We start from the raw sequence: 18,364 nt of genomic DNA on the forward strand, positions 1-18,364 counted from the left end.
AGATACAAATAGCTTCTTTTTCTTTATCTTGTTTATTCTTCTAATATTAAAGGCATCTATCCAAAGCCCTTGTTACCTTTGCCAAAAGTTAAAAATACAAAAATCGAGCCAGGAGCTGCTCCTAACCTCGAATCAAAAAATAACCAACCACAATAGAAAAAAAAACCCCAACCAGTATGCCCCTCCTCACCAAACAAGAACCCTGATGCTAGTCTCTCTTCATCCCACACCTGCCTCCTGAAATAGTGTCTCAAATACCACAGACCACTTCAATACCATAGCTTCCTAGTGTTATTCATTATATTCTGTAACATGTTCTTCCATTCATGCTTTCCCATGAGTGCAGATTTCTTGAGGTGGAAAGAACAGAGTTAGGCTCCTTTTAGTCTCCTCATAGGCTGTGTCCAGACTCAGGGGTTTTTTCGGGAAAAGTAGCCTTTTTCCGAAAAAACTTCCCCTGTGTCCAGACTCAAGCCGCGTTCTTTCGAAATTAAATTGAAAGAACGCGGCTTTTCTTTCGATGGTGGTAAACCTCATTTCACGAGGAAGAACGCCTTCTTTCGAAAGTTCCTCTTTCGAAAGAAGGCGTTCTTCAATGTAAATAGGGCTTCTTCGAAAGAGAGCATCCAGACTCACTGGATGCTTTCTTTCGAAAAAGCAAGCCGCTTTTTCGAAAGTTCAACGTGCAGTCTAGACGCTCTCTTTCGAAAGAGGCTTGCAGTCTAGACATAGCCATATTGTATTAGGATTCTGTGTGGTGACTAATGCCTCTATATATGCAGCCCAAAATCACATTGGATTTTTTTGTTCCCATATTTCATTGCAATCTCATAGCTAATGTCCTGCACCTTCTCATCCCAGGGACTCTCCTGGGACCAGTTCCTATCAAATTTCTTCAAAAACAAGCTTTACGTAAGAACGATTACATTGAGAGAGAGAGAGAGAGAGAGACCTCCAGATGTTTCGGCTTGCATTTGTTCCATGCTGAATATCTATGTATATCCTGTCCCTTATCTGACATCTCCAGACCCGTGGGTGTTACATCTCTGTTTTCAGTGGCTTTCACAAAACTTCCTAGCTTAGTATCATCCACAAATTTAATTAACAAATGACTTGTTTTGTATAAGTGTTCCTAACTCAACAGCTCCCAATGAGAAAAATGGGAGTTGCTGGATGATAGGCACTTCTGAAAGTCGGGCCACTGCTGTTTACCTTGACACCGTGCTTAGCACAACTGGGACACTGATCCTGCAGTGATACTTGTTAAATAAGCCCTGACCTGACACTGATTCTTGGGGGGACCCCACTAGACACCTTGTCCTATCCTGATACCTTGATTTTATTCATTCTCCTTCATTTACAGACCATCAGCCAATGAGACTATCAAATCAATTTGAATCAATTTTTGAATAATATTTGTAGTGTCTTATTGCAGGAGGTCTGCAAAGCAGCTATAGAGACCCTGTGTCTGTTGGCTCTCTGTAAGCCATTAAACATCTCTCTGGCACGCAATAGATAACAGTGTTATATGAATGCTTGTCATAACTGCATGTGTTTGATCTTGTATTAACACACATGGGGATTTCCAGCTTGATCCTTTGCGGTTTTCAATGCTTTGCAGAAAGAGACCTGAGTTTAGTTTCCAGAGTTCTACTTATTGGGCTTTTCTGGCCTTTGTGAGCTGCAGATTTTACTGTTTGGAATATTCCTAGTTGTCTTCCTGGTTGTCACTCTTTGGGGAACATGACCAGAATGATGATGATCTGGCTGGACCATCACCTGCACACCCCATGTGCTATTTGTTCATCCACCTTTCCTTCTCAGACAGATGTTCTGCCTTCATCTCACCATCCCAAGCTGCTGGTAAACCTCTTGTTGGAGAAAAGTCTCCTTCAGTGGCTGCACTGTGCAGATTATTTTTTATCACCATGGCATGCACTGAGCTCTTGCTGCTGTAGCCATAGTATATGACTGCTATGGGGCACTCTGCCAGGCCCCACTCAACACAGTCATCACAAGCAGAGCAGTGTGCATTGCCTTCATAGCCAGCTCATGGAAAGGTGGCTTCACAAGATCCTTGTTACACGCTCTCCCAATGTCCTGGTTGCCTTTCTGCGGCACCATTGTCATTCACCATTTTTACTGTGACAACCAGCTGCTCTTGGAGCTGACTTGTGGTGATGCTTTCCTGAATAATGTCCTGATTCTTGCCCTCAGAGTGGGATGACTTGGGCGAGCTCCTGCATCCTGATTTGCATCTCTTGTGTGTATATCCTCTCCACCATCCTAACAAAGCACTCTGGGCACCACGGGAGAGTGAAGGCCTTTTCCACCTGCTCCTCCCATCTGACAGTGATTGCTGTCTTCTGAGGGATGATAAGCTTAATGTGCACCCACTCCACCTCCAACAGCCTCAGGAATGTGAAGGAGAAAGGAGCAGCGAGAAAAATACTGGAGGGAAAAACAGTGGTTCAAAGTAAACGAGGATAGTGAATGTCCATTGAAAATCTCCTCCTCTTGCTCAGAATTGCACCTAGCAATTCAATAGATGCCCATCTCAGTTGGGGCCTCTGGCTGCTACTCAGTGGTGAAGTCCTGCTATTTATAGTATAAATACTGTGCCCCCTACTTGGGGTGCAAGCTCATGCTGTCCCAGAGGATGCTGTTTTATTCTTTGTGATGGAGACATCCATTCAGCTGCATGGAAGACACCGCTTTGTTTGGATATCATAGAATGTCCTCCCAGTGGTATGGCCTCACACATGCAGTGAATGAGAGATCACGCTGTGCAATGGACACCATTTTGAGAACAAAATGGCACCCTCCTTTGAGCAGAAGTGCTGTTATGCTGTCCTGGCACCATCCGGCCCCACTACAGCACATCTGCTACCTTCATATAATAATAATAATAATAATAATTAATAAAACAGCTTTGCAGTTGGGTTTTTTTAATCAAGGGAGTGGTGTTTAAGATGTGTCACTAAATCTTCTTGCTTCAGTTTCCATATTCTAATTATTTCCTGTGAACAAACCTTTGCTCTTGAGAAAAATTGTTGTGAGATACAACTTTATTGATTTGGTCTGGCTTGTGTGGGATTCGCTATAGGCCGTATCCCTTAACCTACACAAAGAACCAAATACCTCATTTACCTTTAGCAGGGGAAGCGTGGACTTGGATGGCAATAATAACATCATCTGTGTGCTCAGATCCATTAAGAGGAAAGCTTTCAATTATTGCTTAGAGCAGGGACACTGTGGGGAGAGGAGAGTATGTTCTGAGAGGATGGTGACTGATCAGTGTATCAGGAACCTAGTTGCAGGTGCAAAGCTGGGAAAGGAGGCAGTCTTCAGAAAGAGGGCACTATATTTCATATTTTCAAAACCTTTTTTTTACTGTTGCTTAAACTATTAAAAGTCTGAAAAATATCAGTGTTGCCAATTTTTGTGACCTTTGCTGATTTTTCTTGAAGCTGCAGGAGTCATGTGCTTACTAGAGAATTTCAGTTTCATTTAATTATGCGTGTGGATAACTTTCCAACCCTCGTGGCTGGGGCAAAAAAGTGTAAAGTATGTAGCAAAGGCACCCTACAGGTGCACAAACCAGAAAGAAAAGAATCCAACATTTATTGGTTTTTTAAATTAATTTTTAAGCAAACTTTGTGATTTTTGGGGGGAGGGTCTGGCTCATGATTTAGAATAGTTGGTCTGGTAATACTGAACTCTGCTTATTTATTCAAATGTTCTTCCCCACAAGCTGATTATTGTAGGGTCAAGCATGAGAGATGGCCTATCCACATTGCTGGGTGACTAAATATGCACTAGGTTGTTCATACACTCACTTGTTATAGTGGAATTGCTTAGATCTGGGCTTTCAGAGTTCTTGAATTTAGAAGGAAAAGGGCTATTGAAATATATTTGGGGTTAGTGAATTGGGAAACAGAGTTTGTGAACAGCTTCAAGGCTGTATCCATGGAACTACTCCACCTGGAGACCTGTCCCACAAATTTCAAAAAACGCAAACTATTACATTCCAGAAAATGTAGGTTAAATTCCACCCCTGCCAGTTTTCCCTTTCACTGACAGTAGCTTGTCGCAGAAGTCAATGACTAACCACTATCTCCCTGGTAGCAGCACAAACAGGGGAGAATGTAGATTTGCTTCTCAAATGATGTCATATTTGAATTCTGTCACTTATTGGTAGAGCTCTGCGCAGATACAAAGTTTGTATCTGCATCCACATCTGCAGATATGGCCGTCTATAACATAAAGTGGATATCTGCAGATTTGTAGGGTTTTAGATACAACATTTATTTCCACATCTATATATGCAAAAATGAGCTGTGAATATCTGCATCTGCATTCACGGATATAAAGTGGATATCCTCAGATTTTTAGGGCTTTACCTATTGGCCACATGACAACAATGGCTCAGAAAACAAATAGCCTTCTTCCAAGGGAGGCAATGAAGTAGTTCTAAAAGGCTCCTTCTTTCCCAGTTCGATCTGACCAGAGGTGAAAGAAATAGTATAAAAAGCTTGAAATAGTATAAAAAGCTTAAAATGAAACAATACATTTAACTATAGACACAAAGTAATTTCAGACTCTCTCTTCAGGATTTTTAAAATATTTGTTTCTTTATTTTTATTTTTAATAGTAAAAGAACACAGAATAACCTGTCACCGTGTGTACATGCTGCAGTGTTTCATAGTGCTTTTAAATACACTTTTTTCCTTGCAACATTGCCAACTCTCACTGCTCCTGACAATTAACATTGTAGGGGCTCTCTTTTTCTCTTTCTGTCAAAGACCAAAAGAGAGCTTATTTTAAAATTCCTTTCATAAACATTAAAACTCCTTAAAATGAAAGGGAGCGACTGTCCTCTTAAAAGAATCACCCAAAACCTAAGATCAAAAGCAAGTGCCTCCAAACTCTTGCAAAACAGGTTTTCAATCAAAGATGAGAGCTGGCAGGGAATGAACTGATTTTAAACTCCTTTGAAGGGGAAATTTTTCAGTACTCTTGTGGTAGTAGGGAATGCACCAACAGAGTGTTCAAAGGAAGAACTCTGATGTTCACTAGAATGTCCCAATCTCTGGACTCCTTTAGAAAGAGGGAAATGTGTGAATGTTCCAGTATTTGCTGGCAGAGAATGGTACCAATGCCACAGGTTTATGTCTCAACATGGGATGAAAATGGCAGCTTCAAGGGCTATTCTAATGCTCTTGATATATTCCTAATTAAGTATACTGGCAAGAGAGGCAATGATCACACTTCTTTGTGTGATCCAGAAACTGGAACCAATAGGCCTTTTCCCAAATAAATAGAGACAGAATGTGAGAAGGAGAGATAAGGGTCATGTAAATAGAGCAATTTAAGGTGAAAGGAAGCACAAGAAAACAGATATCCTTATTTAATTTAAAAAAAAAACCTTCAAAGGCTATTACATAAGACTCAAGATAAATGGCGTAAGTCACTCATATTTAAAAGCTAAATAAAAATCTCACCTATACAGAGAAGATGTCAAGAAAGAGGAAGAGCTGTGAAAAGAAAAAAAGGTGCAAGAAATGAGGAACAACAGTGCATAGAAAAAAAAAAAGGTTATAGAAAGTATCTGCCTAACAAGTAGTCCAATGGTGTAGTTTGCCAGGTGCCACATAACTTGTACTTGTCATGATTACATTGCTCTATAGTATTCCCTGTTTGTGTACTACTACTAGTGACTGGCCTATAGAAAATAAAAGGAGTACTACCAACTGCTAATATCCCTTTATCTTAAAGTGGTGAGTATTGTGGGTGTTTAGATTAAAGATCCTTAAATCGGAATAGCTGGAGAGAGACCATGATGCAGCTACATATTTGTAACAGGGCTTTGTGAAGGGTGATATTAAAATTTTGGCTTACACTTTTTCTAAACATTTCAAAGTAAAAATGGAGACATATAAATCATTGATTTGACACACAGTGTAAACCAGGGAAAGGTAAATTTCAGCATAGAAAAACCTGTGAATCTCACCATGATTAGAAGACTGACCCCATCTTTTATGAGTATCTGATAATAAAAATCACTTGAAGTCAGTGCCTATGGGAGAGCTACTGTATGCTAAATACAAGGAAGAAGGAAGTAGATAGGACTCCAACTTGTGCTAAACCAACATTGAGTTAGAAGGACCCATTTAAAGCTGGCCGGTACAGAGTCAGTACTTTCGGATGTGTCTACCCTCGATGTTAGCCCAGTATTTGTGGGACTTGAGTCAGCTGCCTGTGCTAGGAAACCCTGAACTTGAGCATCTACACCGGAAGTTATCAAACTTCATTGCACCATGACTCCTTTCTGACAACAAAAATTACTACTTGACCCTGGGATAAGTTGACTAGACAGCAAGTGTGATCAATTGGGATGAGGGTGGCAGATGAACACCTATATAAGAAAAAGCCCCAAATATCAGGACTGTCTCTATAAAAGCAGAACATCTGGTCATCCTACCCTAGGAGGGGGGACCAACGCTTAAGCCTTCCTAAGCACCGCCAAATCCCAAGAGCTTCAGCCCAGGTGGAGGCCTGTAGTCTGAGCCTCATCACCCAAGGCGGAAGCCCTGGGGCTTCAACTCCTCAGTGGTGGGGGCTCAGGCATTGGCTTTGGCCCTGAGTCCCAACAAATCTAAAGCCAGCCCTGATGACTCCCATTAAAACAGGGTTGTGACCCACTTTGGGGTCCTGACCTACAGTTCATTCGTGCTTGAACCTAGGGCTCTGGTGTCCATACTTGTGCTGTCCCAAGTCTTAGTAAGCATATTGCAGTATCCCTGGGAATGCCCCTTCCCCAAAGGCAGCTGCTGAAGCCCCAGGACCATGGTGCATGGTGGGAAAACTTTACTGTGTGTCCTGCATGTCACCAGGAAGCCAGTCACTTTGCAAAAGGCTGATCACCAAGCTCTCCATTGCACACCCAGGGCAGTGGACTTGTAGATCAGTAAACAGAAAGGGAAGGATTAACATTGACCTGACACTGGCCACTTGCCATTTTCGCTAGAATCGGCAGTAGGTTGTTGGTATGGAGAAGACTAAGAAAGTTGCCCCATGGAATTGTGGGATACTTCCAGCTGATTCCCAGGAACTGAGTCAAGTGAAGCTGTCTCTACATTGCAAACCGAAGGACTGGCACCTTGGGTCTCCTCTTAATTTGAGCAGAACCCCTCCAGCCCTGCAGGGTCCTGGAATCATGGGGTTGATCCCTGGGGGTATGTCTACACTACCCTCCTAGTTCGAACTAGGAGGGTAATGTAGGCATACCGCACTTGCAAATGAAGCCCGGGATTTGAATTTCCCGGGCTTCATTTGCATAAGCGGGGAGCCGCCATTTTTAAAACCCCGCTGGTTCGAACCCTGTGCCGCGCGGCTACACAGGGCATGAACTAGATAGTTCGAACTAGGCTTCCTAGTTCGAACTACCGTTACTCCTCATTTCACGAGGAGTAACGGTAGTTCGAACTAGGAAGCCTAGTTCGAACTATCTAGTTCGTGCCCCGTGTAGCCACGCTGCACGGGGTTCGAACCAGCGGGGTTTTAAAAATGGCGGCTCCCCGCTTATGCAAATGAAGCCCAGGAAATTCAAATCCCGGGCTTCATTTGCAAGTGCGGTATGCCTACATTACCCCGCTAGTTCGAACTAGCGGGGTAGTGTAGACATACCCTGAGTTAGTGTAATAGCAGTGTAGACACAAGTGGTGGTTAGGCTTGAGCCCAGGCTCAAGCACAGGCCTACGTTGTCCTGTAAACATCCCCTTAATGTGCTGTGTGTCACTGCTAGGTGACAATGGCGATGCTTCCCTGTTTTCTTCACTGACATAGACAAGCAATTCCTCATGCTCATATGGTGGCAGGGCTAGGAAGGGATTTCTAGATGTAGACCATGAAAGTTTATCTCACCCTGAGAGTCATTTGATTAGCATGGCAGCCCCTCAGGAAAGCAGAGGGGAGTAAGGGCTGTGATAGGTTTAGCTAGTGATATTGCACATTCAGACTGTCACCTGTCTTTATTGGAGCAACAGAAATCTAATGACTGCTCCACTGACCAGTGGATAATACAGGGAACACATAGTATTCCCAAACCCTTCTGGTCTATGAGGGTGAATTTTAGTGACAGATTCGAGCTCATATGAGACTCCAGGATAACCTTCCTAATGAACGGTGGCATGGTGGCTGTATAGGTGACTCTCAGGCCACTTAAAAAACAACAAATAGTCTGGCAGCACTTTATAGACTAACAAAACATGTAGATGGTATCATGAGCTTTCATGCACGAAAGCTCATAATACCATCTACATGTTTTGTTAGTCTATAAAGTGCTGCCAGACTATTTGTTGTTTTTTAAGTTTATCCTGTACAGACTAACTCAGCTACCCCCTGAAGCTTCTCAGGACACTTTTTCCTATGAATATGCACAGAGCAATTGACTACTGGCTCAGATATCATGGGAATATTATCCACACCTGTTGGACTTCATATATAGATGGAAAGCCAAGGCAGGAAAATGTTCTGAGAGTGGGGGATGAATTTAATCCAGAGTTAATGTCATGGGGTTGAGGGCAGAAATACAGGATAAGACTTCAAATAGGCACATACAGACTATGTCTCAAGTAACTGGAAGTGGGAGGTAGAGGGTGAAAAATCATACATACATCACCCAGGCATTAAAAGATATAGGTGAGATTTCACACACATGAATACTCCAGGGAGAATATGGGACATTTTACAGAGATGTTTAAACATTTCTATTAGTTTCATCAGATGAGGCAAGGTGAATATTCAGGGTCCCTGACAGCTTCTTGCCAAGTTCATCTGAGAAGGAATTGCTTTGAACTAGGTGAATCTCATGAAGCCACCTGGTACATGGTCAACAGAATGTCAGCAGCTGGATGGAAGGACCAAAAATAAGTGTCAATGGTGAAGAAGACCATTCTGGAACCTTGGACGATATCAGGGATGCCAGGACTGAGGCTGGTGACTTAGATGATGCCAAACTGTGCCAGCTCATGCAGTTCCAGATGGCTGAAAGCCTCCCATGGACAGATCACTGTGATATCTGCAAGAGAGAGAAAGAGAAACTGGATAAGTGCTGTACAAGTTCAGTATGCCCCATTGAATCTTCTTTAGGAATGGGCAGGCTGATTGATTAAAGAAATACTGTTAGGTGAAAAGGAAAGGAAAATGGGCCTCTATTAAAAGATTAGGCAGAGAAGTGAAGGACAGTATTTTCTCACCCTGTCAGTGTAAGAGTTGGCAAACTCATGCACCTTGCTACACTGAACTAGATCAATGGTTCTCATGTGACATCTCACCTTTTGCTGCATCATATAGTCCATGTAGTTTTGTATCTCATCTCCAGCACCTGATAACTAGAGCTATGCTCATTTAAAAATGTTTGATTATTTTTGCCTTCCCATTAACTTGTTTTTATAGCCAGATTGTGATTTTCTTGAATACTTTTGTTATCCTGGCACACAGTTCTTGTTGTGTAGATTATTGAGGTGTATCTTATTTTTAAAATCTGAGCTCTTTTGGACAGAGATCATTTGGTGCATTTCTGGTCACTGGTTGGATATGTGTAACTCTTGGAACCAGGATTCTGGTGAACGTGCTAACAATTAGCAATTTGAAATTAACTTTCTGTGTTTTTTCCTGTGTTCTTGGTGTTAAAGTGACTGTTTCTGTGATCCTTCCTGATGATGAAGTCATTTGCTAGAATAGTTGCAGAAATCAAGCACAAGTGAGCCCTGTCAGACCCAAGTGAATCCCTTTACAAATTCAAACAGACATGAATAGCCTTTTATCATAGTATTTGCCTAATTCCACAGCTGATAGAAGATTGCAAGGAAGGGAGGCCAGAACACCCACAAGGCACCTTTGCCACTTGTGCAGTGCTACATTATGGAGGGGGCAAAAAGAAACTTATACCTGACCATAGCAGGCAATCATCTTAAGCCTCAAAGCATGAAGGTTGATTTTTCTGCTGTCTTGGATGGTTTAGACACAACAAATCTTGCATCTTGTCAGGGGGTTAGACTAAATGACCTTTGTGGTATGTCTACACTGCATACTTATTTTGAAATAAGCTATTCTGGAAGAAATACTCTGAAATAGCTTATTTCAAAATAGCACAGCTACACTACAGGGAAGCCTCAAAATCAGTTCGAAATGGCCCTGGTGAGGGGCTATTTTGAAATAGCAGCAGTAGAGCATATACACATGCCTTATTTCGAAATAGGCATTTTGGAATAGCCGTTATTCCTTGTAGAATGAGGTTTATAGATTTTGGAATAAGCCATCCATTATTTTGACATTATTTCAAAATAATGGAATGGCTGTGTAGCGCTCACATTGTTATTTCAAAATAACGCTAGTTATCTCGAAATAACGGTGCAGTGTAGACACACCCTTACTGTCCCTCCTAATTCTATGATTCTATGCATTTGTAACAGAAATACAAGAACAGTATTACATATGACTTACCTGTTCCAAGTCCTTCCATTCCTGGAATGTCATCTCCAAACCTGTGAGAAAGGACAACAGAGGAGAGGTGAGATTGGAACAGAACCAAAAGAGAAGGATCACTTCACACAGGGTCTTTCCCAACGGAAGGGAGATTGGGTCAGCACTTGACAAAAGGGAATCGCTCAATGAGGATTTTGCTATACAGGCAGTCCCCGACTTACGCGGATCCGACTTACGTCGGATCCGCACTTACGAACGGGGCTTTCTCGCCCCGGAAGTCGGGGCGAGAAAGCCCCGTTCGTAAGCTGCTCCGGTGCCCCTGGTCTGCTGGAGACCGTCTCCAGCAGACCAGGGGCACCGGGCGGGTTCCCGCGCTTCTGAGGCTTTGCCAGAGCAAAGCCTCAGAGGCGCGGGGAACCGCCGCTGCTGCCGCTTCAATCTGGGTGCCTGTGGTCTGCTGGGGACGGTCCCCAGCAGACCACAGGCACCCAGATTGAAGCGGCAGCAGCGGCGGTTCCCCGCGCCTCTGAGGCTTTGCTCTGGCAAAGCCTCAGAGGCGCAGGACCCCCCCGCGGCTGCGGCTTCAGTCCGGGAGCCTGTGGTCTGCTGGGGACGGTCCCCAGCAGACCACAGGCTCCCGGACTGAAGCCGCAGCCGCGGCAGGGTCCCTCCCTCTGAGGCTTTGCCAGAGCAAAGCCTCAGAGGCTCTGCTCCCCGTGTCCCTGGTCTGCTGGGGAGGGGGGGGGGGCGCAGCTAGTGTGCTCCCTCCCCCCCCCAGCAGACCAGACTTTTGTTTTGGACTCTGGGGCAGAGCAGCTGGGGCGCTGCCGATTGGTCCTGCAGCGCCCGCTCTGGGCACTACTGGACCAACCCGGCCGCACCCCAGCTGCTCTGCCCCAGGTCCTGATTCAGCCGCTGCTGGTCAGTTTCAGCAGCGGCTGAATCAGGATGCCTGGGGCAGAGCAGATGGGGTACTGCTAGGTTGGTCCAGTAGCACCCAGGAGCGGCGCTACTGGAGCAACCCAGCAGCACCCCAGCTGCTCTGCCCCAGGCGTCCCCAAGTCAGCTTCTGCTGAAACTGACCAGCGCTGAGTACAGGAAGCCCCAGGCAGAGTTGCTCTGGCCCGGGCTTCCTGGAATCAGCTGCTGATCAGTTTCAGCAGCAGCTGACTTGGGGACGCCTGGGGTTCTTAAGTTGATTCTGTATGTAAGTCAGAACTGGCGGTCAGTTTCAGCAGTGTCTGAATCTGGACGCCAGTTCCGACTTACATACAGATTCAACTTAAGAACAAACCTACAGTCCCTATCTTGTACGTAACCCGGGGACTGCCTGTATTACAGGGACATAGTACATAAGGTCAACAGCAGAGGAGGGAAAGAGCTAACAAGGAATTTCTCATTGCCACGGGGAGTAGGTTGGACGGACTCCTGGAGCTTCCATCACATGACAATTTTTAATTGAAGATTAATCTTTAATTCCTGGAGACTCCAAGCCAACCCTGGAGTGACACAAGCGTATAATACTCATTTTTTTCTGGTTTGGCCTAATGGGCTCCATGGAGATGTTGGTGCAACTCTCTTGTGGGACTCATGGGGGGGATGTGTCGTGATATCTTCCTTATGGGAATGTATCCTGCCTTCTGAAGTTCTATTTACGCAAAGATCATCTGAAAGATCCCAGATGTGAGAAGGTATATCACATCACCTCACCGCCACACTTTATACATGTACCACTTCATGGAGCTCTCATTCGCGCTCTTACCCTTTTACTCCTTTCTTTGGGGGCTTGCTTTTGAACTGTCTTGTCTGCCTTTGCTTGAACTTGGGAGGTCCCTTGCGTGGTGTGGTGGGACCAGTTGCTGTTTCTGTGGTGTTGAGAGTGTTGGTGTCGCTCATTCTCGGGTTGCTGTACGCACGAGGTACTCCTCTTTCAAATCTTCCTATCTGTAAGACAAATGCAGATAATGAAATGGAAGGAACATGCTGAATTTATGACTTCTAGATAGCATCAGCCAAAGGAGGGAGAAAAAACCTATACCTTTGACCAGAGCCTATAGAAGGGGATTAAACAGACAGGATGGGCAGGGATGGTATCTCTACTAGAAGCTGAGAATGGGCGTCAGGGGAGGGATCACTCAATGATTACCTCTTCTGTTCATTGCCTCTGACAGCACCTGACATTGGCCATTGTTGGAAGACAGTATACTGGGCTACATGGACTGTTGCTCTAACCCAGTATGGATATTCATATGTTCTTATATACAGAATAAGAAACAGAATTACATCTGCAGTCACACTTGGTAGGATAAAAATGGCAAGTTCTAAGCTATGGGGACACCAGCTGGGGGGCAAGCAGGCATTTATCTACCTTAGTAGGATATTGCATTGTGACCTGCAAAAAGATAGTCACACCTGCTTCTGAAGCATGTATTATTGGTCAATGTTGCTAGACCAGATGGCCCAATAATCAGTTCTAGTGAAGCAGAAGGTCTAGTTCCAATGGAGCTAGATAACTGATTTGTCCTAGTCTGGTAAAGCCTATATTTTTTATTACAGATTTAGTATATACCTATTGAGTGTCACATCACTCTAAGAAAATATTTATAAACATTACAGAATATTTTGGCAATATGGAATATTAGCCTCCTAGGGAAATAGATTTTCCCAAGAGGTTTTAAATGGGACCAAGGCAAAGCAGTGGAGAATATATTTTAGAAAACAATCCTTCGTTAATTAAGATATGGGAGAGCATGAGTGGGTGAGCTGACCCAATAGCCATTGTCCATCTCCAATTTTGATGATTGTAAGTGTCATGGGCAATGGCTTTGCATACTCCATTGCTGCATATGGATCAGGTCACAATTCCATACTGTAAAAAAAGGGAAATCTGGGAACAAAGCTAACTAACTAACACTAGGTGGTTCTCAATATAAATGGGCACCATCAAATCTGTACATCTGCTCAGCAGATTGTAAAAGTGACCAAGAAACCATGTGGGCATTGTCACCCCCCTAATGGATGGAAGCCTGAAAAGGATGTAAATTCTGTTGCTAGCATGTAGAGGACATAAAAGAGAGTTTATCTCAAGTGGTAGAGCTGCTGCATTGTTAGCTGCGAGTTTTGTGGTTCTAAAGTTGGGCAAAATACAGTGTCCTTCAGACACACAGCAGCCGCAGTTTAAAGCTCAGTCCCCATGACTCTCTGCTCTGCAGGAAAGGGGAGGCTTTGTGTGATCTCCTCACCCCCAGCCCAATCCTCAGCTCCTATTGGCTGGAAACAGCCAGCCAATAGGAGCTGAGAGATTGGCCTGGGAGATGGGGTCAGCACAAGCCTCTTCCTCCTCCTGGAGCCAAGAGGAGGGAACAGCCTGCAGTTTCAAGCATCTGTGGCTGTAGCCTGCCTTGGGGGTCCTGCAGGGCTGCTGACCAGGAGACACTTAGGTAAGCACCTCCCACTCAGAGCCTGCCTCTGGCACCCCTGTTCCTCCTGCACCCCAACTCCCTGCCCCAGGACACCAACCAAACCCTTTGCACCCCCGACCCAGGTCACAGCTCCCTCCCAGATCCTGAACCCTCTCCTTTACTCCTCCCCCAGGCCAGAATCCTCTCCTGCACTCATACCCCCTCCAAGACTCTACACCCCATTCCCCTGCCCCAGATCACCACCCAAACCCTCTGCATCCCCTTTTCTTCTCCCAGGTCAAAATTCCCTCCAGGAATTCCTTTTGTACCTCCTCCTAGAACCCCACTCCCAGGCCAGAATCCTCTCTTGCACCCCTACTCCCTCCACGATCCTACACCCCTATCCCCTGCCCCAAGTCACAACCAGTGTTCTCTCTAAGCCAGTGATTACCAAACGTTTTAGCATCATGCCTCCCTTTTTGATTTTTGAAAAACCCTCATGCCCCGCCCCCAAATAGTAGCAAAACTTGTTGAGCAAAAAAAAAGGAAACTGAACAGGGCAACAAAACTTGATGGAGGGAGAAGGAGAGGCTGGATTGCCTCACGCCTCCCCTGGAATTTCTTCATGCCCCCCAATTTGTGAACCCCATGCTCTAAGCTGTGCAGGAGCACAGCTTCACAGGTGATTAATCAGCGCTGCCCAGTCAGTCAGCACAGTACATAGAGCCCTGAGCCTCTGATTGGGCGGGGCTGATTAATCACCTGTGAAGCTGTGCTGCCATGCAGATTAGAGGGAGCACTGGTCACAACCCCCTCCTTCACCCAGACTCCCTCTCAGACATCACACCATCTCCTGCACCCCAGTACCTTACTCCATGTGCTCTTCTGCAGCCAACCTCCATTCTAGACCCTGCATCTCCTCCACAGGCAAGTGTGGCCCTTGACCACTTTCCAAAATCTTGGAGTGGGCCCCCATCAAAAATTATTGCCCACCCCTATTCTAAACCTTGCAACACATGGATCCCTGACACCTGTGTCCCATGGGATCATCTGTCCCTTCATCAACTCCGATGTAGCTTAGTGCACCCTATTCAAGAGCACTTAGTGGTACAGTAGTTAAAAAAGGAGTGGGTAAACAATCGTATAATACATTCCATATTTTCCAAAGCAGAAGTGAGGAAACTTCATTTATTCATTTTACCCTCCCCTCCACTCCACTCCTGTGTGCACCTTTCATGAAATCAAATGCTTCCCTTATCTGCACTGCATTATGAATCTCCTCTCCTAAAGCATTTCTGTTGGTTCATTTATTCAACATTCATGCTAACAAGTGCTGGGATTAGCTTCATGTCTTAGTACTGATGTCAAATCCCTTTATGTCACCACAGTAATTCTTGTATAATCCCCCATTCCCTCCCCTCCCCCTCTGTGATGTTACAGACAGCAGAGATGAGATCTTTCTAATCACCAACCTATAAAAGCCACCAAAGAGCTGAAACTATTTTTAGATCATTGACAATTAGGGAATGAGAGAGCTCTTTGGGCCCCATCAGTGCCTGTAGTTGCCATAATTCTTTCCTTTAAACAAAATCTAGAAAGGTCGGGGGGAAAGCCTGAGGAGCAGAGAATTTATTCCTAGCAATTCCATTTTACATGTGCATGTATGTGGCTATACCACATGCTTTGTAATAAAGGTGTTCTATAGGAGAAGCTCAGTACACTAGAGATTGTAGGGTTAAAGTCATTCTAAGTGAAACAACAGACAGCAGAGTTTGTAGTTATGGCCAGAAACAGTTTGAAGTGTATTTACACTAGACCTCTTGCCTGCAGTATATCCATAATCTCCCAAGGCACACCTGCTAAACACTCAGTTTGATCACAAACACAGTCATAGTAAATCTAGTTATGTATCTGTCTTGTTACCTATATGATTCCTGTCAACATAGTATCTGAGCATCTCCGAGGAATGTATGGATTTATTCTCACAACAACCTGTAGAGTGGGGGTAACAATACATTTTACTGAAGAGAAGCTAAAACAGAGATTAAGTGATTTGTCCAAGGTCGCAGAGTAAATCTGTATCTGAGCCAAGAATTATACCTAGATCTCTTGAATCCCAGTTTAGGGCAAAATTATCTGCTGACGTAAATGGAATTAAGTTAATTTAGATGAGCAGGGAGTTTTCTTAGCTACAAGATCATCTTTCCTTCTTGATGACGTATTAGTTAAAGAATTAACAAAAAAATAAACTCTGCCACTTTGCTCTAAGAAATGTAGAACTTTAAGCATTAAAATTAAGTATTCTGGTTTGCATGGTTTGCATTGTGCACTATTCTCAAAAGCCATAAAAATCAATTGGGTACAGTTACAGTGATGTGACTCCCTCCTGGAACACTAGAAAGGCAGGGCAATGTAAAGGTGCAAATAAAACCCAAAGAACATCTCTAACCAGCTTTGATCTACCATGACAGACTCAGATACTGTGCTGGCTGCCTCCTGTCCTGGCCACCCATGAGCAAATGAAATGTCACTTGATGGTAAAAACGGCCGACTGAGATTTTTAACCTCGGATACTGACATCAAGAAACAAGGGAGACAGCTGGGCCATCATCTGTCAGTGCCATCGTTCCTTGTTTTAGCAGACACCAGGCTGGCACTGCCACAACACTCTATCCAGGTCATAACACATTTGGGAGGCAGCTGCTTCCTGTCCTTCAAAGCCTCCTTGGCCCCAAGGTTTACTATGGAGGAGAAGCAGCTAATAGGAGGACTCTGTCTATGGGATTCAGAGCCTTTCCTCAAGCCATACCTAAATGAGATTTCAGCCACTTCTGCCTGGTATATGGTAGGAGAAAGCTCCAGACCAAACCATAGTACATCCTATTTCTCGCTAATGTAAGAGAGGAGGAGAGAAATGGGATTCAATTGGGTTAAGGAATAACAATTCTCTTTCCCCCTCAGCACCTTCATTACTTCTGTTCTCACTATTCATCTCCACAGCCTGATAGCACCTTGGAAAAGAGCATAGAGCTTTTGGGTGGGCAGTAGCGTCAGTGCTGGGGAGAGTTCATTCTTCCTTCATCTCAAGCTAGGAACCAGACAACACAAAATCACCATGCTGCTATTATGCCAACAGGCCAATTTCCCTCCACACGAAAGCAAAGATGTCTTTGTTTTTTGGAGTGGAGACCAATTCTCATCTATACAAGAGTTGCATCAGTTCTCCTGTCTCTGATCAGTTCCTCTTGCACCAATTCTTGTGCCTCTGTGATCAGTTCCTCCTCAACCATGCAGGACCAGAGAGATACACAACACAGACTTCTGCTTGTTTTTTTGCAGCCTTGTGTATCCATTTATCTAGGTACTTAGATGGAACCAGTCATCCCAGTACTTAGGTACCTGACAAACTCCTACTTCCGTTAATTTGATCTTTTTCTATGGCACCTCTTCAAGTTCTCTGGCACCTTACCTCTTAATATGATCCAGAGGGTTTGCTCCCCTGCCACTAATGTCACTGACAGACAGTGAAAGATAGTCCCAGAGTGAGAGAACCAGTGGAGCCAGAAGCTGCAGATTCCTGTCCTTTCCCAATGAAAGCTGCTGGACAACTGGATGCCCCTTCACATCCTCTGTTCTCTGTTGCACAAGGTTACCTAATTGGCTCTGACAGGACCTTTACTTGGCCCAGGATTTAATTCATTAGTGTAAAGGCCTTGCTTGCGTCTGAGCACTAATTTTACCTAATACAATCTGTACACAGTGATGTTCTTATCCCAATGCTAGCAAATGACATCCACCTCCAGGTTGGCTTCCAGGTTAATCCCCTTCCCACTATCCTGTGCTTCCAATGCACTTAAGAAGGCTTGAGCACTAGTGACAAATAGCTACTCTTTAATCCACCCTCTTCACAGCTTTAATCTCTGATCCTCTATGGAAAATTTCCTTGTCAGGTGAAATGACATCTGACATGATCATCTTTGCAGCCGCGTCAAACAGACTCCATGTGGACTGTCACATTCCTTGGATCCATGTCTTGCAGATATCAGACACACACTCCACGTTTGCTGTGATCGTCCCACTGTGCCCTGGGAAGGTCAGACATGCACTTCTGGGGTCATCAGCGTGGGCCCAAAAATCTAAGACAGGCTCAGGTGGGTTGTGATCTTCCTGCAGCCATGCTCTGGAAATACACATTTCTAGGTATAACTGCTCTCACTATTTTATTCCATGTGGTGATGTCCTCAATATCTCAGATATAGGCCCCAGGTGTGCTGCAGTGATTTCCTTGCAGCAGTGCTCTCGCTAGAGAACTTTGTATCCCATCTCAGACACGACTGCAGCTGAATGGAGAGAAGTGCCACAACTCCTCTGTCAGCTGTTTGAACTGGGGATGTAATTAATATTTCCAGCTTCGGCCGCTGCTGATGCTTGTATCCTATTGCTCTGAGCTCTCAGGCTCTTTTCTCTAGCAA

The 18,364-nt window shown here is 44.5% G+C and overlaps 1 protein-coding gene across 1 annotated transcript; it reads right to left on the minus strand.

Moving 5' to 3' along the window:
* Nucleotides 1-8,352: 8,352 nt before the first annotated feature.
* PDE6H (phosphodiesterase 6H) lies at nucleotides 8,353-17,485 on the minus strand. The gene is made up of 4 exons (XM_075934549.2): nucleotides 17,362-17,485; nucleotides 12,254-12,435; nucleotides 10,510-10,550; nucleotides 8,353-9,082 (listed from the first exon to the last, which is right to left on the minus strand). Exons 2-4 carry the CDS (start codon nucleotides 12,385-12,387, stop codon nucleotides 9,006-9,008), a joined length of 252 nt encoding a protein of 83 aa, XP_075790664.1. The 5' UTR covers nucleotides 12,388-12,435; nucleotides 17,362-17,485; the 3' UTR covers nucleotides 8,353-9,005.
* Nucleotides 17,486-18,364: the final 879 nt, after the last annotated feature.

The sequence above is a fragment of the Pelodiscus sinensis genome, chromosome 1 (genome assembly GCF_052426305.1).
Source record: "Pelodiscus sinensis isolate ZL-2025 chromosome 1, ASM5242630v1, whole genome shotgun sequence".
Taxonomy (NCBI): domain Eukaryota; kingdom Metazoa; phylum Chordata; order Testudines; family Trionychidae; genus Pelodiscus; species Pelodiscus sinensis.

What these genes read in the sequence shown, in the direction of transcription:
- PDE6H (XM_075934549.2), bottom strand. Translation starts at nt 12,387, where the DNA reads ATGAGCGACACCAACACTCTCAACACCACAGAAACAGCAACTGGTCCC. An exon ending in CCAAAGAAAGGAGTAAAAGG is followed by an intron (nt 10,551 to 12,253) that starts GTAAGAGCGCGA and finishes CCTTTCTCACAG; the next exon opens with GTTTGGAGATGACATTCCAG. An exon ending in AATGGAAGGACTTGGAACAG is followed by an intron (nt 9,083 to 10,509) that starts GTAAGTCATATG and finishes TCTCTCTTGCAG; the next exon opens with ATATCACAGTGATCTGTCCA.